A 27,557-nucleotide genomic window follows, 5' to 3' on the forward strand; every position below is an offset into this window, starting at 1 on the left:
TTAATACACCTGTAAGTAATTAGGAGAATATAGGAAACATAAGATTGAAATTCGTATTTAGTTGTAGCACTTAGAGATTGAAATTTTGGTGGCATATAGGAGAATAATTTAAAAGAAGAATAATTTTAATTTGAAGTTCGTTTCATTAATTATATTATACTATATGCATAACATAATAATTTAATTCCTGCAAGTCTTTTTAATAAAATCTAAGCAAAATGGATTTTTTCTTATTTGTTGCAAAGACTGATTAATTAGAAAAGGAAGGAAACTAAGGAAATAAAAGAAAGAAAATAGAGCTTACTTAGCAAATCCCATAACAAATCCATACATATATATTATATAAAGAAACTAGAAATAAAAAAAAAATATCAATCATAATCTTTGATCGGTCTTCTCTCTTTTTATAAAGATGTAGAATTAGATTTTTCGAAATATCTTCCTTCTGACTGAGATCCTTTCGGCGGCGGCGGCACGCTGGTGGCAGCGGTCGTGGTGGCATAGGCTTTGTGAGGCTGTATGCCCACCAACTGCTGCCACCAGGGCAGCAGCACCTGCTGCAAAGCACAATCGACGTGAAGATCAAAATTACACTCGTAACATTTGTAGCTAATAGAATTTCCGATTCTATCACATTTCGAGCATTTGAATTGGAAATTGACCCATGGTGGCATTATAATAAAATTAAGAGCGTGTACATGACCTTTATATCTAATAATAGTGGGTAAAAATGTACTTTGGATATGGGTTTGAAGTAGGCAATCAGAACAAAATTTTGAGAATTTTTGGCAAAGATTACATTTATATTGATTAGGAAAATCATAATCAAATGGAACTTTTTTTAAAAAAGGAGGACAATTTTTCCTCAAACCAAATAATTTGTCATTTAATTCTGCACAAGCTTTGTGGAGGATGAATTCATCACATTCAGCGCACTTATAGATTTTACCAGAAATGAGTTGTTGGCAACAGTTGCATTTGAGCTTCTCAAAACTAGAAATGGAATGGTCTTCAATGAATGAAAATTCATGTGCATGTCTCTCTGTGAAAGTGGTCTCAATAAGATCAACATTACCTTTAGAAGCATTATCAACAGCTTCACGATAATGTGATTCTATAGCCTTGAATACTTCTGCGACAAAGTCCTCTACAACAAAAGTTTTTGTAATCTCGATATTAATTTTTGGTACTTGCATAGTATCATATTGACAAACGGTTTGAACATTGTTGTTTTCAGTTTTACACTCAATGTTAATTAGAGAGACATCTTTAGAAGTTGCAAGTTGCACTAAATCATTGAATTGGGTATTATTAGACAGTAGAGTATTGAGGATAACTCCGAGTTTTGAATCGAGTTGGGTTGAACAGATTTGAGAGGCAATTTTGAAAGGCAATAGGTAAGATTCAATGGAGGAGCTTGGAATGAAATTTTGAAGGTAAGGGGTGATATCTTCTTCATCAATTAGAGGATATTGAAGAAATGCAGCTATTTTACGAGATATTTCGCTCTTTTTTATACTTGAAGGACCCGTCATTGCTATGATGATTGGGAATTTTGATTGTTCTTGATTATCCTTCTCATGTGATATTTCCATTTCTCTATTTTGAATTTTCGAGCTTGACAATATGTTATGTTTTCTTGCTAAGATCTCATTCGAAATTTAACTATCATTACAGCCAATATAATATCTTTTAGCATCTTATGTTCCTTAGTAGTTAAGTTGATTGTATTTTGATATTAGAATATTAATTATATCCACAAAGAAGAATGCTTTTTTTTCTGCTCCTCAATCTTGCTGGTGTTGATCATCAAGTTAAGAAAAGAATCAATGAATATTTATGCTAAAACTTGTACTTCTTTCATTCGTGACAAAGGAAAGAATATATATATATATATATATATATATATATATGTATATGTATATGTGTGTGTGTGTGTGTGTGTGTGTGTGTGTGTGTGTGTGTGTGTGTGTGTGTGTGTGAAAACTAAAAATAAAAAAACAACGAACAAATAAAAAATTGAAAAAAGAAAATCACTCTTGTTTCCCATTCACACACTAAAAATAGCATCACTTGAAAATAAAATAATTGAGGATATCTAACCTCAAAATCCAAACTCTAAATTCTACAATCACTGGTTATAAAAATCCATACAAAAACAAGTTAAAAAATAATAGGAGAAACATTTACTTCCATTGCATTACTTTAAACCAAGTCTCGATCAACCAAGGAAAAAATATCTAAACCCAGATCTAATATTTGGAGCAATATAACATTTACTAGTAAACTAATTTTTGACGTTACAGATCCTGACAATTAAATTTCACTATACAAACGGACTAAATTCATAAGATAGAATAAGTACATAGTTCATCGACCTGGCAGAGAGAAAGACGTCGATATATCACCCATTAGTAGAGTTGTAACCAACGTATTTCTTCTCATCTGTAATATGTACAAGAAAAGCAACAAAGATAGAACCATGAGAAACCCGGGTTAGGTCAATCAGAAACATGACTTCCGCCGCAATTAGATGCAAACTTTTAAAGCAAAATCATAAATCTTGAGTTCATCAAGAATTGGAAGTCTAATTTCAATTTGGAGTGAGAACAATTTGCCAGAAATTCTCTATTTGCGGTGGTGGACTGTGTTTCTGAAAACAGGATAATAAGCATCCAATTCAAGTTGTTCCAAAATCTGTTGTGTAGCCCATAGATATGAAGAGTGGCCTTCAATAATACCAGTAACATCGACCTGCAGAGCACGAAAAAGTACAATCATATTTTTAAACTCTCTTTGATAGAATAAAAAAATTGACGCTGATGCTGGGGAAGAACAAAAGAGAGAGAGAGAGAGAGAGAGAGAGAGAAAGAATGAGACAACCCTTACATTCTCGATTCCTGGAACATCAATTGGTTGAATTCCGACTAATCCTTGAGTAAAAAGACTGTTAAGAAAACAAACTATTAGTTCTTAAAATTATTCTCAAGTTGACAGTAGGTTTTTAAATAACAACTAAAATTTCTATGGTTCGTAAAAGATTTGACAAACATATACTTTTGCTCTCTACCCCCAAAAAAAAAAAAAAAAAAAAAAAAAAAAAAAAAAAAAAGGAATATCTACTGCAGTTGAGAAAACATTCAAATTGTACCTGGCAAATGAATTACTGAAGAGGATTTGGACTTTCATTATTAACAGTGACAGCATGTAAAGGTCTCAATCAATCCCATTAGATTTTCCGATAGTCCATGTCATTAGAAGACACCTAAAAAAAAAAATTATAAATTTGGATACTCAATTGTCACAATTTTCTGTTCGGACACCAAAATGGAAAAAGTTGACAAGTACAGACACCAAAATTAACATTATCCCGAAAGCTTATGACAAAGTGTTGAGGAAAGTACTTTTTGGTGGATGTTAGAAAAAAAAGATTTTATAATAAGTATATGCACCATTACAGATATGTATGAAACTGTAGTAATTAGTGTGAGAATAATTGAAAACGAGACAAAGGAGTTTTCCATAATAGTTGGACTACATCAAGAATCTATTTTGAGCTCATACTTATTTACTTAATGGATGAACTAACCATTAATATACAAGAGAATGTTCCATGGTGCACATTATTCGCAGATGATATTATCCTGATCGATGAAACTAATGAAGTATTAAATCAAAAGTTGGAACTATGGAGGAGAACTCTTGAGGATAAGAGTAAATTTAGGCTAAGCATAAATAAGATAGATACATGAATTGTAAGTTTGGTTTAAGAAAACAAGTAGGAAAGTGAGGTTAGATTAGATTATACAGTGGTACCCATGTGCAATCAATTCAAATACTTAGGCTACGTGCTCCAAGAGGAAGGTCCCACATATGAAGATATTTCTCACAGAATTCAAGTTGGATGGATGAAATTAAGGTACTAAAGGTATAATATGTGATAAAAAGATATTTAACAAGGCAAAAGGTGTAACAGACTGATTTTTTTTCTTTTAGTGTCGGTAATAGTGATTTACCGGTCTATGAATAGTACCATCGGTCCGGGACTTGGTATTATTTTAGTCCGGAAAAATTACTATGCATAGTTAATATTTTATTTACCATTTTTGGAGCATGTTTGCATGATTTAGGTGGGTAGAAAATATTTAATGAATATTTTTGGAGAGTTTATGTATTAAATGCATAGTATTTCTAGTGTGGTATACTAGAGGAATTATTTTAGTGGAGTTAATTTAATTAATTGGTGGAGTTAAATAATAAGTAGAAGAGAATTATTTGAGGAATATTTAGAGCCATTGGATGAGATTATTTAGGACTTGATCTTAGCCACACATTTGGCATGATTTTAGGAAGTCAAATTTGACTTTGGCACTTAAAGTAACACCACAACATTTTTTTTTCTTTCTTCTCTTCTCTCCTCCATGCCATTTCCATCTTCTTCCTTCTTCTTTCATTTTCTTACCTCCAAATTTACCACCAAACTACCTAATTAAACCATAGAATAGGACTTAATGCTTCAGAATTAAGGAGTAGAAGTTGAGATTGGTGATTAAAAGCAAAGAGAAGTGAAGTTACCATTGAAGCAAGTAAGTTGTGGTTTTTGAGTTTTGTGAATTGTTAAGTAGAATTCAAGGTTTAGACATGTTATTGATGCATTAAATCATGCTCCAACTATTTCTTTTGTCAAGTTTTGCTTGTAATGTTGATTTTTCATGCTTTGAAGAGGTTGGAGAACCATCCTCAAAGGGTAAAGAGAAAGCCAAGGAGTAAGGCTTTCCAAGCTTATTCAAGCTTGTTAATAAGGTTAGTGCAATCATAATTTCACTTGTTTAAGTTGTTTTTACATGGTTAGGGTTTTAAATATATTTTGGGAACTTTGTATGTTTTGGTTAAATTGCTGAATTTTAATGTGAGATATGTTCTGCCGTGGGATTGGAACTCATTTTTGACCCCTTTATACTTCCCATTTGTTTCTGACTTCTTCATGAAAGTTGTAGCTCTATTTCTCAGCTTTCCAAAACATATTCTTATGTCTAATTCCAATACTTGTAGCTCAACTTATGATTTAAATACCAAAACTGGTTCTGTTATGATGTCTTACCTGTCTATCCGAAATGATTGTCCATTTTGACCACTCAAATGGCAAAATAACGTTTTATGTTCTTCATAAAAGTTATAGCTTTACTTCTTATCTTTCCAACCCATCCTCTTGTGTCCAAATTGGATATACATAGCTCAACTTATGGCTGAAACACCCAAACTGACTCTGTTGTGTCGGGCCACATGCATTACTAAATTGAGTGCCCATTTTGACCAGTATAATGACAAGATTAGGTTCTGAGTTCTTCATAAAAGTTGTTGCCCTGTGTCTTGAGAATTCTCTCGTTTTGGATTGGTTTCATTTGAGTGTTTGGTGAAGTAGGAATTCAAGAAACATTGGACTTGGTTCTGCTGAATCAGGTCTGATCTGTTGGTCTGTGTTCTGAGCTTTTGTTTGCTATCTTACTGTTTGATCTGGGCTGTGGTCCCTTCTGAAAATTTGTATCATTTTGTCTTAAATTTCTAATGAATCTAATTTCATTCAATTTGGAGACCCATAACTCAAATTATGTGTTAAAAACCCAGCAAAGGTCAAGTTTATGAAAATGCTGAAAAGTTCTTGATTTATGTACTTTTATACTATATTAAGTATATATATATCTATAGTGTTTTGAGTAAAAATTTTGAACTGATTAGTACTAAGTGAAGAGGTTTTGATTAAGAATTATTGCTTTTGTGAAAGAATGATTTTGATTTGGGCTCTACTATGCATGATTGAGACGTGGCATGATGAGATGGATTTTCTTATTGTGAAGCTATGATCATATGCTAGGGTTATCAGCCCTTATAAATAGGCGGTTATCAGCCCTTATAAATAGGCGGACGCGCTTATTTGTGTGATGGGGTGGTGCTTTCATAGGCCACGGTGGTGCTTTCATAGGCCACGAGTATGTGATGGGGGTGGCGCTAACATAGGCCACGATCAAATCTGCTTATGTTCATTCTGCATGAGTATGAGCCTTAACGAAAAATGAAATTTTATTGTTGCTATAAAAGAATGAAGACATATTTGTATTTATAATCTTCTCATTGCTTTCAAAGTATTTGAATTAAATGAATGCGATTTCGGTATTTATATAGTTGAGTAATTTAAGTTTTGCCTTGGCTATTATTGTTAATTAAATTGTTGGTTTTAGCACCACTGAGTCTTCCACTCAGCGCGTTGATTTTTATCACGCGCAGGTTAGGAGCGGAGGGTGTTCTTCAAGACCAGAGGACGAGCATCAGAGTAAATATCACATTTTGGGTAGGATATGTTGTAAATGGTGATTTTTGGCATGTATATAAATATTGGGTTGTGAAGGTTGGATATAATAAGTTGATAATGTATTAAGAGTTATGATTATTTAAGGAAATAACATCTTATTATATTTTTGGTGTATGATGATTATAGATTCCTTGAAAAGAATGTGTTTCGAATATTATGCGTATGTTGATGGATATTTAGAAGTGCTTGTGGTATGTTGTGTTGAATTGGAGTTTTGGGGGTTTGGAGAAAATTGGAAGTGTGTATATTTTCTTTGTGTGGCAAGTTAATTTTTAGGGGAAACTCTTGCGAAATTTTCGTAGGAATTTCCTTAAACATTATTTTTGTAAAAAAAAAAAAAAATGTTAATTACTTGCCTCCTTATGAAAATTTAACCACTTCTAATTTGTGATCTAGCTTTTATAAGTGACATAAGATGGTGCTTCGGCACCGATTGTGGCATCCACCGTCTGATTCTCCGGGATTGGTCGGTGGGTGTTACAAAAGGTAAGTTCTATACGTGGGTGGTAAGACCAATAATGCTATATGGGGTGAATGCTAGGCACCCAATGCCCAACATGTTCACAAGATGAATGTTGTGGAAATGTAAATATTGAAATGGATGTGTGGTCCACACAAGGTTGGACAAGATTAGGAATGATCACATTAGAAAAATATGCAAGTAGCAAAAGTTGTAGTTAAAATGAGAGAAGGACACCTCTTTGGTGGAGGATGCTAAAAAGGGAAGAGGTTAATCTAGAACTTCTTAAAGGGAAATTGTCACAAAGGATCTAAGGTCTTTGGATGTTAGGGAGGATATGACTATGACCAGAACATAATGGAAAAAAAAAAAATCATGAACAGATCCTAGTTAGTTGTTGTATATTTTATGCTTTGTTGTGTTGATTAATATGTCAAAAGATTTTAAAATTCCCTACAAAATTATTTCTTTTACAAAAGGTATTTAAAAATTTTTCAATTTATATTTTATTTTGCATGATATTAATTTGGTCAGAATAGATATTAGAAATAAAAGATTCATAGAGCCGACCCCAACTAATTTGGTCTAAGATTTAGTTATTATTGTTGTAAATATTCAGAACACATATACCAAAAATACATATAAATTATCACTGTCATAAAAAAAAATATATGAAATTGCACATCAAAAACTTTCAAATTGATATATAAAGATCAATAACAAATTATTATTTATATATTATTATATTTGTTGCATCATTATTTATGAGATAGCATAATGAAATTTTATTAATTTTTCTGATTATTTTCTAACTTAACTATCTTTTAATTTTTAATATTGATGAAGGTAGAATTAGTATCATTAATAATAATAGTGGTAAGTTATTCAATTTTTCCAATAATTAATCAAATTAATTAACCATTAAGATTCTTTAATAAAATATTTAATTTTCTATTTTTTAATAATTAATAAAACTATTAATATTATTAATATTTTTTAAATAATAAGAACTAATAATAAATTGCGCATCCATGCAACCTTGAAGTATATTAGCTGACATGGCGCAATACTAAGATATTGATTTATTGCTCTGGAATTTCTTTTTCAGTTTAATATAATTATTTTATTGCTTTGGAATTTCTTTTTCAGTTTAAGGGATAAAATAATAAAATGCTTCAATTTTTTAATAATTAATTAAAATTAATATTATCGTTAATATCATTTCAAATAAATAAATAATGTAATATAATATAATTAACATCTATATAAATTATAGTGAAATTAATAATATCATTAATATTTTTCAATTTTCCATTTTAAAGGAAATTAATTTTTTCATTTATATATCGATATAAATCTATTTATATATATCTATATCTACTTCGTATTTTTATTTTATTTTATGTATATTAATTTTGGTTATTTTATAATTTAATTTTCTTTAGTTTAGACACAGGTTGAGTAGGAATTGATATTATTAATTATATCAATGATATTTTTAAATTTTTTTAATAAATTAATACTCCCTCCGTCCCATAATTTTTGTTCTTCTTTCCTTATTCATCCATGCTAAATTGTTATTCTATTTTCTTTTTAAGAAGTGAATAATATTTGAATTTTACTATATTACTTTTATTTAATACATCTATTTGTCCACAAATATAATAGTCAAACTATTATATTATCATTAATTAAATATTGATATAAATAAAATTAACATATCAGCTTTTAATCTTCTAATAAAATTCTGTTTACTCAAATTTTAATTAATTTCAAGAACAATTTAATATTGGATGATTTAATTTTTGAAATATTAACATAAGGGTGTATTAGGAAAAAATGAAGCAAATATTATATTTAACTATAGTAAATAAATTTTTTACTCTATGTGCAAGTCAAATTAGGACACAAATTATAGGACAAAGAGAGTAATATTAATAACATTCTCTAAAAGTAATAAAACATTCTAATTTTTTTAATAATTAATGAAATTAATAACATCATTAATGTATTTCTGTTATAGGAATTGGTTTTTGATGCCTCCTTTCATTTAACTGATAGTGAACTTCATGATCATAATAATTAAGGAATTCAATAACTCTTATAGTCATACTTAGAAATCTTTGGAAATATCAAGTCTCTTCCTACTCAAAGGGCTACTGATCATGAAATTACTCTAAAGCTTGGGCAAGAACCTCTGCATGTCATGCCCTACCACTATGGTCATGTACAAAAGGATGAAATCAAGAAATTTCTTGCTAAGATGTTGCCCGTTGGGATCATAGAACCTAGCTAAAGCCGTTTCTGTAGCTCGATATTACTAGTCCACAAGAAAGATGGAAGTTGGCATTTTTGTATCAACTATCGCTAGTTAAACAAAGTAACAATTTCGAATAAATATCCCATCCGGATGATTCAAGAGCTGCTAGATGAATTACAGGGAGCTTATTTTTTTAAGGCATTCTATTAGGTATTGCACTCTATTACGTATCGCCAATCATTCTAAGGCATATTGTACTCTATTAGGTCGACATGATGGATATGATTCAAAAGTTTATTGCGGCTTGCCTCACTTGTTAACAACATAAATATGAGACCCAATCTACAGTTGGCTTACTACAACCCTAACCAATACTGGATATGATATAGGAAGAAATAAAGCTAAATTTCATTTCAGGCCTGCCTCTCTCAAATGGTGTTGATTGCATTTTGATAATGGTTGATAAACTATCAAAGAATGATCACTTCCTCTCCTTGCTCATCCCTTCACCGCAGAGCCAATAGCTGAGTTATTTACAGCTAAAAATTATCCGATTAGATGGATTTCCTAAGACTATGATCAACGACCATGATCCACACTTTTTTAGCAATTTCTAGAAGGAACTCTTTCGGTTGCATGGTACATAACTCAAGTTTAGTTTCTACCACCCTCAGACCGATGATCAAACTGAGGTTTTAAATAGAATCTAGAGTCCTAGTTCCATTGTTGATGCTCGAAGCAGCCTCGAACATGGTCTAAATGGCTAGGGTGGGCTGAATATTAGTACAATGCTAGTTTTCAAGGAGCTGCTGGAAAGACTATTTGAAATTGTTTATGGGAGACTCTCTCTCCATCCATGCAATAATTTCTTCCAGGTGAAGCTCGTGTGGAGGAAGTCTCTTCTTATCTCTAGGATCGTGATGAGATTCTTCATCAGCTGAAATTTAATCTTCTTCATGCTCAATAATTGATGATTAAATATGCAATCATCGTCATCATGATGTTCAATTCCAAGTAGGAAATCAAATAATCTTCAAGCTCAGACCTTATAGTCAGCAATCAGCAATCTCAAGGGTTAATGGTAGGCTAGCAACATGTTACTACAGGCCATTTGAGGTTATAGGTAAGGTCAGAGTTATTGCTTATAAGTTTCTACTACCTCCTTCCTCTCGCATACACCCAGTCTTTCATGTGTCTCAATTGAAGAAAGTAGTGGGTAGTCATAAACCAATTTCATAACTTCCTCCACAATTGCTAGTTAGTGAGGAACCTTTGGCTGAGCTAGAAAAAGCGATTCAGACTCATTCCATTGCTATAGACAATCAAATTATCAAACAAGTTTTGGTTTTGTGGGTGGACAAATTAGCAGAAGAGTCTACTTGGATTGATGAGGCAAATATGCTAAGTCAGTTTCTAAGTTTCAGCCTTGAGGACAAAGTTGCTCTCCCAGCAAGTGGTATTAATAGGAATGGGCCCAATCCAAAGCCTTTCAAGATGTACACAAGGAGGGCAAAAAGTGGCATCAACATGAGGAACAACCTGAGGCTTTTATGCGGAGAATAAGCCCATGAAGAAGGGAAAGCTGGCCTAATTAGTTACACTGAAGAGAGAGAACAATGATATAAAGCATAAGGAGTACCCGAGAGGCATAATCTTTGGAGATTATTCCCATTGATAGATTTATTTCTGTGGAGAAACTTTTGTTCCTTGGCTTGGTTGCCTTTGGGGCTTAGTTTCCTTTTATGTTTCCTTCTTTCTATTGAATTATAATTTACAATTTCTAAATTTCAATATTGAATTCTCAGTTATTAAGATTTTAATCCAAAATTATTTTATCCATCTTATTCCTTATTATTAATTTCGAGTTAATTTCACTAATGATGCATCAACTTAGAGCCTTCGCGCTTAAGTGTGCCTAAACTTTAATTTATAACTTAAAAATGCCTGAACCTCAATTATGTAACATGAAAAATACCTTCAGTTGTTTCAATTGATTTTTCAGCATCAGAAACCCCCGCGAATAACACGTGGCATATAAAAAAGTAACGTGTTGTCCAAGTGGCATATTTTATTTTTTTATTTTAAAAATATTTTTAAGTAATAATGATCACAAGAGAGAGAGAGAGAGAGAGAGAGAGCAAAAGGCTCTGGAAACATTCTAACATCAATCGCAACCTAGATCTCCTCTCCCCCGCTCTCCGATCACCAACCGACCGTCTTGAGGCAGCAATCAACTCCTATCAAGATGGTGATCTCATTTCTGGCCTTCCTTTTATAAATCGAAGGTTATCCTACACGAATCGAAGCCTTCTCCTGTAATATTGATTTACCGGTGAACAACACCATTTCTCGACCACCTTGAGTCCTGCAGTAGGTATCACATGTTTCCTCTTTTCTTAATCTTCCATTAGATTCCTTGTTGATTTTTAAGGCCAAATTTGAAAGACTATGTTTGGACAATCTGTTAGAAATTTGAAGCCATTGGAGATGATTGTTCTAATCTTGTCAAGTTGAAGGTGAAAAGATACAGAGAGATAAGTCAAGCATTCAAAAAAACTAAGGAAGAAAAGAAATGGGGTTGTGGTTTCGGTGCTTACAGTAGGATCTATGATTTTTCATTTTTCATGTATTTATTTTTGTTTGGTGGCTTGTGTTCAAGTAGCGCAGGATTTTCGGTTGCTGCGCTTGGTGGTGGTTATGGTGGTTTTGCTAGAGCTGCATCTGGTGGATTGACTGTGCATATAATAGTTCTTTGACTGCATATTCCTCTTTGTTTGGCTTAACATTTGCCAAAGTCCTTGTTGGTTTTTTAGCCATTTTTCTCAGATGGATTTGGGATTTCAAATGCCAACAAGGAGCTAGAGCATTCGGTGGCAATGCTCCACCAACTGGAAAATATTTTTGAAAGATTTTTTTTTATTTTTCAAATATTTTTTTATTACTTAGATTTTTTTTAAAATATAATACGACACGTGGATAATATTTTCGTTTTTTATATGTCACATGTTAATGGCTTTTGAATTTTGCTATCACCATTTCTATTAATGGCTTTTGAATTTTGCTAGAATTATATCATAACCTTAAACTTTAATTTTTTTTTCGTGAACTATGCACCTCGCTAATAGGAGACTGAAGATTTAATTTTTTGGCCAGGTATGTAGACTTGGCCATATTACGGTTCTGGGAACCGGAACCGTCGATTCGAACCGGCCCGAAACCGTAACCGGAACCGGTGAGAACCGAAATCGGAAAAATCCGGTACGGTTCCGGTTCCAGCAAATAAGGAACCAGAACCGGCGGTTCCAGAGAACCGGTCATACTGGAACCGGACCCGGACTGGAACCGCCGGTTCTCCGTCCGGTTAGAACCGGTTCGAACCGGCGGTTCTAGCCATTGTAACTGTCAGAAACTGCAGTTTTTTTTTTTTAAATGTGTTGTGAAATGTCTTAATTACCCCTCCCAACAGCCATAAACGGCTACATAATGGCTAGTTTGAAGGGTATTTTTGGAAAAATGAATTTTTGGATTTATTATAAATACCTCATTTTATTTACAAATTCATTACAAAAAAATCTCAACTCTCTCTACTTACTCTCTCTACAATATACTACACTCTCTACTTACTCTCTCTACAATATACTACACTCTACTCTATATTATTCATTTATTCTTCTCTACTCTACAATCTCTCTTATTAAGTAATTATTCTCTCTAATTTTTTTTATTCAATTTTCCAAATTATATTTTATTATCATATAATGGCAAGTGGAGGAAACTCAAATTCGGGTAAGGGCAAGGGAAAAATGGGAGAATCATCTATCCCTACAAACGACATCTATGATATGATTCCCGACCAATTTAATTTTGAGAGTTTTCCAAATGAAAATTTGGATATTCCAACTCAAGAATCTGAATTTAATGAGCAATTTCAAGAAGATGAAGAGTAAGAGTAAGAGCAAGAGCAACGAGCAAAAATTGTTACAAGAGCAAGATAAAGTTCCGACATATTCTCCATTCATTTTACAAAAAAATTCAAAGGTGAGAAAATGTACGATGTAATTTGCAATTATTGTGGAAAATCTTATAAATTTAAATAAGCGGGTGGCTATGGATCATTTTGGAAGCATTTCGAGACAAGACATCCAACAAAAATAGGAGTTGATCGGTCTCAACAATAAATTTCCGAGTACGCTTCTAACCTTTCTTTATTTAAATATTCTGAAAAAATACAAAAAGAAGAATTAGCAAAAATGATTTCTGTGGAACATTTATCTTTTAGTTTTGGTGAAAAAGTAGGTTTTAATAATTATTGTCAAAAAGCTTTAAATCCTTCTGCTAAAAGAGTACCAAGAAATACTGTAAAACGAACTATTATTTCTTTATATAATAAAGGAAAAAAAGAGTTAGAGTTTTTATTTTCTCAATTGAAAATTCGTGTTTCAATTTGTTGTGATGTTTGGAGTGATCATTGGCAAATGCATTCTTATATGGGTATTACATGTCATTGGATTGATGATGATTGGAAAATTCAAAAAAGAATTATTGGTTTTCATGTTTTTGATGATAAACATACTGCAAATAATATTTATAGAGTAATTGTTTCAATTTTAGATGAATATAAGTTGACAAAAAATTTTTTTTCAATTTCATTTGATAATGCTTCTGCAAATACTAGATCAATTATTGAACTTAAAAAAATTTGTGAACCAAATATTGGTGGTAAATTTTTTCATATAAGATGTGCATGCCATGTTTTAAATTTATGTGTACAAGATGGTTTAAAAATTCTTGATTCTTTTATTTCTCCAATTAAAAAAGCTATTTCATATTTATGGACACATCCCCAAGTGATGAAAAGTTGGGCTAAATTTTGTCAAGAAAATAATAAAAGACCAAAACGTTTTCCAAAGGATGTCCCAACTCGTTGGAATTCAACATATGAATTACTAAACGAGTCTTTTTCTTATAAAGAATTATTATGCTTTTTTGTTACTAATAATATTGAGGATATTAATTTATATCCACAAATTTGGGAGATATGTGCAAAAATTTTAAATATTTTAAAAATTTTTAATGATGCTACCTATAAATTTAGTGGGGTTTATTATCCCACATCTAATTTATTTTTATCTATGTGTATTAATATTGTTACTGCACTCCAAGAATTTCAAAATGATGATTTATTAAAAGATTGTATTTTTTCAATGAAAAAAAAATGGTTATCTTATTTTAAAAATATACCACCTCTTTATCTTGTTGCTATTGTATTTGATCCTAGATGTAGAATGGATGTTTTATGTGATTATTTGACTATTTATTATGATGTATTAAATCTTGATGTGGAAGATAATGTTAATATAAATGTAGTAATGCATGAAATTAAACAAAATATTATGCAATTATATAATGAATTTGTTCATGTTTCTAGTTCATCTACTTCTACTTCTACTTCTTCTCAATCTAATATTCCACAATTTTCAACACAAAGGATAAGTGGTGTTGGTGTTGCTCAACAAGTTTTACTACAAAGACAAAAAAGAACAAGGTAATCCAGTTCTATTTCTGAGTTTGATAATCATCTAACAACTTCTTTTGAGTTTGGTGATGATTATGCAGATGCTGATTTTCCAATTTTAGATTGGTGGAGTCGTCACGCAAATACCTTTCCAATTCTTTCTTTACTTGCAAAACAAATTTTAGCAGCTCCGGTCTCCACTGTTGCGGTTGAACAAGCTTTAGTCAAGGAGGAAACATACTTGATGAAACATGATCTCGTATGACACCCGATTCACTAGAAGCACAAGCATGCGTGGATGATTGGACCAATGCCGAACTAAGAGCCCAAGAAAATCCAAAAGAAAATGAAGATTTATTTGATTTATATGATAGGTCCTCAACGGGAACATCAACTGGTGGTGCAAATAGCGATTAAGGTAAAAGGGGTGAAATTGATATAAGGTAAGTAAGAACTACGTGGGCTTTGATTCCTCTAAACCCCAAGAGGATACGTAGGCAACTTAATTTTTTTTTAAAACAAAAAAAAATTAAGTTCAAGCCCATTTTTTTTTTTTAAATTATGTTCAAACTTTAAAAAAAAAATTCAGTTCAAATTTTTTTTTTAAAAAATAATTATGTTCAACACTCAACAATTCAAGTCTTTAAAAAAATAAATTTAATTGAAGAATTTTTTAAATTTTTTAGGTGTATTTTTTAATTTTTTATGTTCAAATAATTTTTTTTTAAACCGGTCTTCAAAATTTAAATTTTTTTAGGTGTATTTTTTAATTTTTTATGTTCAAATAATTTTTTTTTTTAACCAGTCTTCAAATTTTAAAATTTTTTAAGTGTATTTTTTTAATTTTTTATGTTCAAATAATTTTTTTTTAAACCGACATTCAAAATTTAAAATTTAAAATTATGCGATTCGCCGAAAAACCAATCGGAACTGTCAGTTTTGTAATTGGATCGGAACCGGAACCAGACGGTTCCAAACCGGAACCGGACCATTTCGGTTTGATTCCGGTTACAGTTTTTCTGGAATCGGAACCGCCGGATCCGGAACCGTGGCCAAGTCTACATCTATGTGTCCAACGTGGCATGACAACCTCTAATTATGAATATTAATAAAAAAAACTATTCCTTTACCCATTTCTTTCACCCAAATCATTCAACTAAAAAAATGATTTTGAAATCGCTCTGTCTCTGAAATTATTTTGTTTCTCCTTTGTGAATCGCATTGAAACATTGAAAAGGGCAAAAAAAACCCAAAAGAAATCATCTAACTGGGCTGTGTTTTTTGAGGAATTGAAGGTAAATAGAGTTTTTTTGAAATCAAATTTGAAGCTCCCTCTTGATTTCATGGATTATTTGCAGTAACCTCTTTGTTAAGTTGCTCTCCATAGTAGTTTCTGCATAAAGTCTCTTCCATAGCTACAAATAAAAACTGTAAAACTAAATTATCGTACCCAAATCATAAAAACTAGCAAAGAGAACAACCCAAATACATTTAAAACCCACCAACAAAACCCAACACCACCACCGATCAAAAAGGGATCGAGAAAGGAGATCTATTTAAACCTGGATAAGGATTGTAAATTACTGAGGCTCATGATGGCTGGAAGTCTGGTCTGGTGCCTACATGTGGACTAATAGACATTCAATGTGTTTAATAGTTAATGAAGAAAATGAAAGTCTAAAGTTTTGATAGAACCCCCCCCCACAAAGTTCAAGGGCCATTAGACAAAACAGCGATAGTTTAAAGGCAAAGTTATGCATTAGCCCGTTTATTTTTCGATCTCTTACAAATTTTGAATAATAAAAAAATTCAATAAAAATTAATCAAAGAAAGATTTGGCACAGACGAAGGATGGTGGGCTCCAAAAAATGGATAACGGAGGGTAATATAGTACTGCATTAAAATTTAACATTGAAAAGCTAATTTTTGGATGAAAGGGCCAAATTATTAGAATGGAACCAACCGTTAGAAATTACTCATGGATTACTTATTAGGTTTACCTAGGGGTACTCATGAAAATTATTTCTAAAAAAAAAAAATACACTTAAAAAATTAAACAATGCTTCAATTAATTTTTTTTTTTTTTTGAAAAGACTTGAACTTAATTTTTTTTTTTAAAAAAAAAAGTACGAAATGCAATAATTCTTTTGTAAATTTTCCAATCATTCAATCCAATGACATGTAATGCCTATATAAGAATGCATTTGCCAATGATCACTCCAAATATCATAACAAATTCAAACACGAATTTTCAGTTCAGAAAATAAAAACTCTTTTTTTCCTTTTTTATATAAAGAAATAATAGTTCGTTTTACAGTATTTCTTGACACTCTTTTAGCATAAGGATTTAAAGCTTTTTGACAATATTAATTAAAACCTACTTTTTCACCAAAACTAAAAGATAAATGTTCCATAGAAATCATTTTTGCTAATTCTTCTTTTTGTGTTTTTTCAGAATATTGAAATAAAGAAAGGTTAGAAGATGTGTACCCAGAAATTTATGTTTGAGACCGATCAACTCTTATTTTTGTTGGATGTTTTATCTCCAAATGCTTCCAAAATGATCCATAGCCGCCCGACTGTTTAAATTTATAAGATTTTCCACAATAATTGCAAATTACATTGAACATTTTGTCTGTGACATCCCGACCCGGCAAAGCGATCCTAAGAGGGCGGGTAGAGCGAAACTCTTGGCTAGCTTCTAGGATGGCAAGCTAGCTAGGGTAGTGGAATGTGGGACACAAGAATGAATCGAATCATATATCGAAAAGGGGGAAACTAATCATTAGAGGCGCCTTTTAGTGGAATGGCTGGAGAGTTGGAAGAACTCCAGGGTTAAGCGTGCTCGCTTAACAGAAATCTCAGGATGGGTGACCTCCTGGGAAGTTTCCCATTTCACCTGTGGGACAAAACCGTGAGGGCGAGTGTATGTGTTGGCCAGATTAGGCCGGGGCACAACCCCGTAGCCAAAGCGGACAATTCCTCTGGGGATTAGAGTCAGGGGGTGACAGTTGGTATCAAAGTCAGACCCCCTCCAATAGATGTATGGTTCGAGGACGAACCACGCAGAAGCTGGTGGGCCTGTGACATCCCGACCCAGCAAAGCGATCCCAAAAGGGCGGGTAGAGCGAAGCTCCTGGCTAGCTTCTAGGATGGTAGGCTAGCTAGGGTAGTGGAATGCGGGACACAGGAATGAATCGAATCATATATCGAAAAGGGGGAAACTAATCATTAGAGGCGCCTTTTGGTGGAATGGCTGGAGAGTTGGAAGAACTCCAAGGTTAAGCGTGCTCACTTAACAAAAATCTCAGGATGGGTGAGCTCCTGGGAAGTTTCCCATTTCACCTGCGGGATAAAACCATGAGGGCGGGTGTATGTGTTGGCCGGATTTGGCCGAGGCACAAGCCCGTGGCCAAAGCGAATAATCCCTCTGGTGATTAGAGTCAGGGCGTGACATTGTCACCTTTGAATTTTTTTCGTGAAATGAATGGCGAATATGTCGCAACTCTGTCTTACTTTTCGAAGAAGTTGTGTACCTTGCTCTTGCTCTTGGTCTTCCTCTTCCTCTTGTTGTAATTGCTCATTATTAAATTCAGATTTTTGAGTTGGAATTTCCATATTTTCATTTGGATGTCCCTCAAAATTAAATCGGTTGGGAGTGAAATCGAAGATTTCATTTGTAGGGATAGATGAATATTGTGTTTCTCCAATCTTTTCCCTTGCCCTTAGCAAAATTTGAGTTTCCTCCACTTGCCATTATATGAAAATAATATATAATTTGGAAAATTGAATAAAAAAAATTAGAGAGAATAATTAGAGATTGGAATTTGAATAAATTAATTCACAATAAATTGTGAATGAAAATTAGAGAAGTTGTAGAGTAGAGAAGAATGATATAGAGTAGAGTGTAGTAGAGTGTAGAGAGAGTAGAGATTTTTGTGTGAGAAAATTGTAAATGGAATTGGAATTGAATGAGGTAATTATAATAAATCCAAAAAATCATTTTTCCACAAATATCCTTGAAACTAACTGTTATATAACCGTTTATAGTTGTTGGGAGGGGTAATTAAGAGATTTCACAACAAAATTAAAAAAAAAAGAGCTGCTGACAGTTTGTAACGGCTAGATCCCCGGTTCAAATCGGTTCAAATCGACGGTTCGAACCGACAGTTCTAACCGGCCAAAAAATCGGCGGTTCCATCCGGTTCCGACCGATTTTTGGAACCGCCGGTTTGCGATTCCCAAAATATTGGAACTGGAACCGAACCGTATACCTTCGATTTCAATTTTGGTTCGGACCGGCATAAATAAATAAATAAATATATATATATATATATATATATATATATATATATATATATATATATATATATATATATATATATATATGATAGATTCACATTTAAAAGACTTTCCCTTTCATACATTCATATTAAAAAACCTTACTTGAGATCTTAAATTGATAAAATATTAATTTTTATTCAAAATAATGAGTTATAAAATTATAATGAGTAAATTACTTAAAAATAATAGATACAATACTAATTTTGACTTTTACCAAATGGTTTAGCGGTTCGTATCTAAAATGACCTGAATTATTAATTTTAAAACTAAACAAATTTAATTAAATTCTAAATTCCACATAAAATCGAAGTTATATCATATAGTCATAATTGGTTTATGCGGACCGAGTTGAAACTCGACTTGGCCCAAATCAATTCCTTTTAACCTAAACCAACTTCCTAAAGAAGTTGTTGACTAAAATATCTATAATAATAATAATAATAATAATAATAAGGGAAAATTATTACTTCATCCCTGAGGTTTTACATAATTATTTAGGTAGTCCTCGACATTTATACATATATATATAACGTCCCTGAGGTTTGTCACCGTCATATTAATTGGTCCTTCCGTCAAAAAAATACACTTTTTCCGTTAATTTTGAGAAGAAAAGACGAAATTATCCTTTGCAAAAATAATTATTTTGTCCCTGAGGTTTGCCATAATTATTAAGTAGTCCCCGACATTTATACAAATATTTATAACGTCCCTGAGGCTTACTTCCGTCATATTAATTGGTCCTTTCATAAAAAAAAATACACTTTTTTCGCTAATTTTGAGCGGAAAAGACGAAATTATCTTTTATAAATTTTCATTGACATTATTGTCAATCCCTTTCCTCTAAAATACCTGAAACTTAAATTTTCACCATCTTCCTCAACCCAACGCGGTCTTCATTGCCACCACCGTGTCTCTGTCAAGTATCATCTCCATAACCAGATCACCAACAAAACTAAAAGGGAAAATAATTATTTCTTCGCTGAGGTTTGCCATAATTATTTAAGTAGTCCCCGCCATTTATACAAATATTTATAATGTCCGTGAGGTTACTTCCGTCATATTACTTGGTCCTTCCGTCTAAAAAACACACTTTTTGCTGTTAATTTTTAATAGAATGACCAAACTAACCTAAATCCTCTAATCAAGGAGAGAGAGATAAATGGATGAAGGGTGATGATGGCTTGATTGAGTTTGGATGTTGGCTTTTAGTTTTGGTGGTGATCTGGTTATGGAGATGATAGTTTTCATTGACACGGTGGTGGCAATGAAGACAGCGTTGGGTTGAGGAAGATGGTGAAAATGTGAGTTTTAGGTATTTTAGAGGAAATGGATTAATAATAATGTCAATAAAAACTTATAAAGGATAATTTCATCTTTTCCACTCAAAATTAACGGAAAAAGTGTATTTTTTTTTATGGAAGGACCAATTAATATGACGGAAGTAAACATCAGGGACGTTATAAGTATTTGTATAAATGTAGGGGACTATTTAATAATTATGGCAAACCTCAGGGACGAAATAATTATTTTTCCAAAGGATAATTTCGTCTTTTCTTCTCAAAATTAACGGAAAAAATATTTTTTTTGACGGAAGGACCAATTAATATGACAGTGGCAAACCTCAGGGACGTTATATATATATATGTACAAATATCGAGGACTACCTAAATAATTATGTAAAACCTCAGGGACGAAATAATTTTTTCCCTAATAATAATAAAACTACCCAAAGGCCCATGTTTCCCTCTATCTTTTTACCTTTGCCTTTGTTTTTTTGTTTTTCTTGATCTTTCTCCTCTCCTTCGTGCGACAGCCCCTGCCCCCCTCCTTATTTTCGATTTCCAGCCATGATACATCATCTCCGGCGAAGGGACGCACTACAAGGATCTACTCGACAAGTGAATCATGGTTGTGCGATTGTTGGGAACCGAAGCTTGGAACATTGAGTTCCTCTTGTAGTTTTTTTTTTGGCGATCCCTTGCCATTTTTGGCGATCTGGAGTGTTAGGGTGAGCACGAATTAATTCTTTGTGGCCTTCTTAATATTTCCCCTAAATCAATGTATGGGTTTGTTGGAAAATCGCATAACCACCATGAATGGTGATGGCTTTGGCAGCTGTCGGTGCAAGTCAGATATACCTACTCACCTCCTCCTAAAAGTAATCTCATTTTTGGGCTCCTTGTGAAATTTGGAGCGAGTTGTTGTAAAGATTGCACGTTCCCGGTGAAGATTGATGTTTTGGCCACTGTGTATGGTGGCAAAGGAGGCGGCCGGCGGTGGAGCTCTGGCGATACTCCGGCGACTTGCTAGGGACAGAATGCTCTCCTCGATTAACTGAACACGATGATATAATTGGTTTCCCAATCGGTGAGCTGCAAACCATGATTCTAGATGTAATTGAACTTTTCAGTTAACATTGTTAATTAATTTTTCTCTAGAACCTAAAGTACTAAATTATTTTCTCTATTAAATTATGTTAATTGAGTTAGATGTAAATCTAAAGAAAATGAAACCTTAGTTGCTGTTGCTAACGTAGTGAAACTGGTTAAATATGATTATTAAATTAGTACTTGGATATTGTATTGATAATTGAATATAGTTAAATTGGTGTGAACTATGATTGGAGGAAGGGGACTTATTAATGATTGTGATTGTGCCCGATGGATGGGCTGTGACTACATTATATGTATGTTGAAAATGTGATATTTGGCATGTGATTAGTCCAAAGGATATGCTGCCGAATTTTAGTATGATGATTGAAACCATTCGCAATACAAATATAATAAAGTTGACTGATAAATAAATAAATAGTAATAAGATCGTAATGGGAATTTGTAGAAATGAGTCGAGATGAGAGCTTAGATAACTTAAGATAATATGTTAAGGTAATTAATTTAAAATATAAAAATAGTTGTCATAATTAAAGATTAATAACTTAAAAATATGAATTCTTGTAGCCGTTAGAGGATCAAATGAAGGAATACAAATTAGTTAATATGGCTTAAATTGTGAGTAGTACCAAGTATTATTTATACTTAAACCATGCATATCAACTGACGTTCTTTAATTGATCTTATCATTCTAATGACATTAAACATAAAATTATTTTAGTATGAATAATGTGTTTATTGGTTGAAAACAACACACACAATGTGACATCCTACCGAGTCGAGTCTTAGTACTGAGTCGAGTCTTTTCATAGAGTTGAGTTGAGTCAGGCCATACCAAACCCGGTTGGGGTAGAATGGGGTTATAAGTGGACTTACTTGATTGAGAGAAAAAGATCAAAGTATATGGGTGAGGATTTATTTGCATTAAAAGATCAAGCTTGGGTATTAAGTTATAGCCTTTTTCTAATTGAGGTACCATTTAGGAAGTTTTACATCATTTGTCTTGATATCTTGATGGCCTACCCGTGACAATCATTTTCACTTTCCCATTTTCATCTTTATCTTCATCTTCTTCATCTCCTTCCTTTCTCCATCCATTTTCATGGTAGTTTAAGGCAACCTCAATTTTCTCCAAGTAAGTAGAATTTCTTGAAGCTTTATATTATTCAACCTCTAATTGAGCTATATTGTAGATAAGTTATAAGAATTTTGATGTGTATAGGAGAAGGGAGTTCAAAGGTAGTAGAAAAAAGAAGTTAAAGAGGAGCTCAAGCTTTTTGGAGTAAAGGTTTGATATCTCTTTTCATTTAACATTGTCTTTGCATGAGAATTTGTGTGGTGTGTTGCTAATGAGACAATATTGCTTCATGTTGAGTGGGAGGACTGGTAATGGTGAGAAAACAGGGGAGAAACAGGGGAAGTATTGAATAAATGAAGTAAATAGTGAGTTTATGCTGAAACAGGTTTTGCTGGAAATTTTACCAGTAACTTCATCTTGATTTTGACCCCATTTAATGATGGAATTATGAAGTGTTATAGAAGAGTTATTTGTTCCTCTATGTGTTAGCTTTACATGGGTTTTTGAATCATCCAAATCGGAGTTATATATTGAGAGATATGACCAAAAGAGTACAGACTGTGCAGGCTGGAAAACGCGACGCGCGCGCGCGAATTGCCTGAAGAGGTCGCGACTTGTGCCTGAAACTCACTGACTCTCATTTTGCACTGTACGCGATCGCGATTTTCATTTGCGCGCTCGCGACTTTCACCTGAAACTCTCTGACTCTCATTTGGTGCTTTACGCGATCGCGATTTTCATTTGCGCGCTCGCGACTTGTGCCCGATAACACACTGACTCTCATTTTGCACTTCTCGCGCTCGCGACTTTGCAATGCGCGCTCGCGACTTTCACCTGGAAACTCACTGACCTTCAGGTGTGCATTACGCGCTCGCGACTTTGCAAGGCGCGCTCGCGACTTGTGTTTTCATGCACTTTTGGACTTTATTTTCTATGCAATTGGATTCCTTTGCTCAACTTGTATGCATCCAATCATTTTACTACAAAAATACAACATTAAATCATGTATCAAAACAACATGCAAGCATACATATGATGTGAAATCAAATAAACATTATGAATTATGAAGTTGTGAACTATGAATATGATGTTGTGTTATATTATTGACATACCAACATTAGGCTCCATTGAGGTTAGGCAGAAACCATGTAGATAAGGCTATGTCGCGACATAGGATAGCAGATCTGCACCCCATACAGTTTGATACTCCGGCTACAGGCCGTTGAGTGGATATGATTATATATGGGCCATAGCAGCCAAGCATACAGTATTCATCCAGTTTCATACAGTTTTTCTTATCACTTCGGTTTCACTATAACCTTATGGAGCCATACAGATATCTTGACATAACATTTCATGAATCATACAGTATTATAAACAGTACGAAAGATAATCAAGGTATAAGGAAAGGATCATGCTATATGTGCTTATATGTTTAATTATCTATATGCATTTACATGCTTATTTCTATCTATGTATGTGCTTAATTGTTTCTTTATATGTTGAGATATCCACTGAGCTTTATTTGCTCAGCGAGTTACCTGTTTAACTCGCAGGTTTTGAGTTTGGACCGTAGAGAGTCAGCTTGCAACTGCTGAAGTTCATCTGTAGAAGACTCAGTCTTCAGGGTAGCTACTCATTTGGATGTGTATCTTTTGTCTACCCCTTTTTATGGCATGTAGAGGGCACACAGTTGGGCCCATTTCATTTTGACATTAGTATCATGTCTTGTAAATATAAATTACATTATTATTGTAAACAACATCAGCATGATATTATATTCAATATACATTATGATATCAGCATGACAAGACATAAAGTCAACCAGTTTGTAGCGTCTCGGTTCGGTTCATTCGGGTTACGGGTGGACCGGGAAGGGATGTTACACACAAATTCAAAGGACACCTAACTAAAGTTGAAAATAGTACAAATGGGCTGAAATGCAAAGTCAATGATCAACCAAGCGGTATTTGATTGTTGTCTTCAAAGATGATAGTGTGAAGGAACCCAAATGGCCCCAAAAGGAGCTGTGGCTTCAGATTGAACATGTCACCTCCACTAAGCACATCTTCATTTGGAGTGTCTTCATCAACTTCACTAATGGAATCAAGACCAAGGCCCATGTCTAGGATAGCTTGTAAGGCTAGACTAGATGGACCTCCATCATTCTCCCCTTCTTGAAAAGTTTCAACTTCATCAGAAGTTGACATGGTGTCTTCCGTGTATTTGGCTAGGTCACTTACATTGAAGGTGTTGGAAATCTTGTAAGACGGAGGTAGCTCTACTTTGTAAGCATTTTGGTTTACCTTCTTTATGATCTTGTAAAGACCCTCGGCCTTGGGCATAAGTTTATTCTTTCTTTTAGAAGGGAATTGTTCCTTCCTTAAGCGAACCCACACTAGATCACCTTCTTTGAACTCCATAACAGGTTTTAGCTTGAATTGCATCTTGAAGGCTTCGTTCTTCTTCTCAATATATGCTTTTGCTCTAGCATGCAGTTTGACAATTTCAGTAGCTCTGTCCTCCGCCTTTAAGTTAGAGGGAATACTAGAGTGTACTTTGCTCAAATTGAGAGGAACAAGTGGATTAGCTCCATAAACTAATTCAAAAGGAGTAAAATTAGTGATCTTACTCTTCGAACTGTTGTAAGAAAATTCAGCATGAGCTAATAAAGAATCCCAATTCTTTACTTTCCCCTTTAGCAAACTTCTCAAAATGTTGCCTAAGCTTCGATTGACCACTTCTGTTTGTCCATCTGATTGAGGATGAAAGGCCGTGCTGAACTTCAAGGGAGTTCCTAACCTTGCCCACAAATGTCTCCAAAAATGACTCAAAAATTTTACATACCTATCACTCACTGTACTCTTAGGAATTCCATAGAGTTTTACAACATTTTCAAAGTATAAATTCAAAATATGAGATGCATCATTAGTTTTGTTACAAGCAATAAAATGAGCCATTTTTGAGAACCTATTTACTACAACCATAATGGAATCATGATTTCGTCTTGTTCTTGGTAAGCCAACAATGAAATCAATACTTACATCTTCCCATGGTGAGTTTGGAATCGACAAAGGCATGTATGGTCCGTGAGCTTGTATAGTCACCTTGGATTCCTTATAAGTATTACAACCCTCAACGAGTCTTGAAACCTCCTTCCACATCCTTGGCCAATAGAAATTCTTGCTTGCCAATTCATAGGTTTTGTCTCTTCCAAAGTGACCGGCTAGGCCTCCACCATGGACTTCCTTAAGAAGTGCTTCCCTTAAAGAGCTTTGAGGAACATAAGCAGCATCAAGCTTGAAAAGATAACCATCATGAATAGTGAAGTCCCTAAATGCACCATCTTTCCTAACTTTCTCCCAAATTTGGCCAAAATCCCCATCACTTTCATACAAAGTCTTAATATCCTCAAATCCTATTACATGAGCACGAATCGTACTAAGAACCTCATATCTCCTAGATAATGCATTAGCCACTCTATTGCATAGACCATCCCTATACTTCACTACAAAATCAAAGGATTGCATGTATTCAATCCAGGATTGCATGTATTCAATCCAAGATGCATGTCTCTTACTTAACTTAGCTTGACTTTGTATGTATTTGAGGGCTTGATGGTCAGTAAATAAGATGAAAGAGTTAGCCAACAAATATACACTCCAATGTCTTAGAGCACGAATCAAGGCATAGAACTCAAGATCATAGGCATAATATTTTCTCCTACACTCATTCAGTTTTTCACTAAAAAATGCAATAGGTTTGCCTTCTTGACTCAAAACAGCTCCTATCCCAACTCCACTAGCATCCACTCCAATTCAAAAGGTAAATTGAAATTAGGCAAGGCCAAAACAGGAGCTTTTGTCATTACATTCTTTAAAGTGTTAAAAGCAAGGGTGGCTTGAGTTGTCCATTTAAACACCCCCTTTTTCATGCAGTCTGTTATAGGACTTGTTATAGTGCTAAAACCTTTAATGAATCTCCTATAAAAAGAACAAAACCCATGAAAACTCCTTACTTGAAACAGATTATTTGGAATAGGCTATTCAACAATAGCTTTGACCTTTTTAGAATCCATACTTATACCATCTTTAGATACAACATACCCCAAAAAACTAATGGTGCTATCACAAAAATGACATTTCTCTACATTAGCATACAATGATTCACGGTCCAAAACCTAAAAAACAAGTCTCAAATGCATATAATGCTCATGTAAACTAGTACTAAAGATCAGAATATCATCAAAGTATATCACCAAAAATTTGTTAAGAAAAGGTTTAAATACCTCATTCATGAGCCTCATAAAGGTGAATTAGAGAGTCCCATAGGCATGACCAGCCATTCATATAGCCCCTCATTGGTCTTGAAGGCTGTTTTCCACTCATCACCTTCTCTAACACGAATTTGGTAGAATCCATTTGCAAGATCAATTCTTGAGAAAACTGAAGCTCCATGTAATCGATCAAGCAGGTTATCAAGCCTTGGAATAGGAAACCTGTACTTGATCGTTATCTTGTTAACAGCCCTTGAATCTATCACCATTCGCCACTTGCCATTTTTTTAAGGAACAACAAAGGCTGGCACAACACAAGGAGAAACACTCTCCCTTATAAAGCATCTCTTTAACAATTCGTCAACTTGCTTTTGTAATTCATCACTCTCTTTAGGACTCATTCTATAGGAGTGTTTATGAGGAATTTGAGCTCCTTTTGGGGCCATTTGGGTTCCTTCGCACCATCATCTTTGAAGACAACAATCAAAGACCACTTGGTTAAACATTGACTTTGCATTTCAGCCCATTTGTGCTATTTTCAACCTTAGTTAGGTGTATTTTGAATTTGTATCTTTGAAATTATGTATGTTGTTTTCAACCCTAGTTAGGTGTCCTTTGAATTTGTGTCTTTGAAATTGTGTGTGTTGTTTTCAACCTTACTTAGGTGTCCTTTGAAATTGTGAGAGTTGTTTTCAACCTTAGTTAGGTGTCCTTTGAATTTGTGTCCTTGAAATTGTGTGTGTTGTTTTCAACCTTAGTTAGGTGTCCTTTGAAATTATGTCCCTTGTTTTCCTATTTAAAGGGATTTTTGTGTACTTTGAAGGGAGATTTTTGAATAACAAGAAAGTGTTTATCGCATTTGGGTTT

The 27,557-nt window shown here is 33.5% G+C and overlaps 1 protein-coding gene and 2 long non-coding RNA genes across 4 annotated transcripts; 2 read left to right on the forward strand and 1 right to left on the reverse strand.

The window, feature by feature from the left end:
• Positions 1-319: 319 nt before the first annotated feature.
• Positions 320-1,621, reverse strand: LOC149496693 (uncharacterized). The gene has a single exon (XM_089720591.1). The coding sequence runs from the start codon at positions 1,593-1,595 to the stop codon at positions 405-407; it is 1,191 nt and encodes a 396-aa protein (XP_089576717.1). The 5' UTR covers positions 1,596-1,621; the 3' UTR covers positions 320-404.
• A 2,807-nt stretch (positions 1,622-4,428) lies between these two features.
• On the forward strand, positions 4,429-6,479 carry LOC149496694 (uncharacterized). Its single transcript, XR_016320682.1, has 3 exons — positions 4,429-4,586; positions 4,724-4,803; positions 6,283-6,479. It is a non-coding gene; the product is annotated as an uncharacterized LOC149496694 (long non-coding RNA).
• A 14,125-nt stretch (positions 6,480-20,604) lies between these two features.
• On the forward strand, positions 20,605-27,557 carry LOC149496695 (uncharacterized). 2 transcript variants are annotated; one of them, XR_016320690.1, is made up of 3 exons: positions 20,688-21,313; positions 22,559-22,624; positions 23,971-27,557. It is a non-coding gene; the product is annotated as an uncharacterized LOC149496695 (long non-coding RNA). The 2 variants fall into 2 exon arrangements; XR_016320689.1 differs by lacking the exon at positions 22,559-22,624 and having other exon boundaries at positions 20,605-21,313.

This window comes from Jatropha curcas, chromosome 4, assembly GCF_041381405.1.
Source record: "Jatropha curcas cultivar XTBG-Jc1 chromosome 4, XTBG_Jcur_1.0, whole genome shotgun sequence".
NCBI lineage: Eukaryota > Viridiplantae > Streptophyta > Magnoliopsida > Malpighiales > Euphorbiaceae > Jatropha > Jatropha curcas.

Excerpts from the sequence above, each read along its gene's own strand:
- LOC149496693 (XM_089720591.1), bottom strand. The coding sequence starts at position 1,595 with ATGGAAATATCACATGAGAAGGATAATCAAGAACAATCAAAATTCCCA.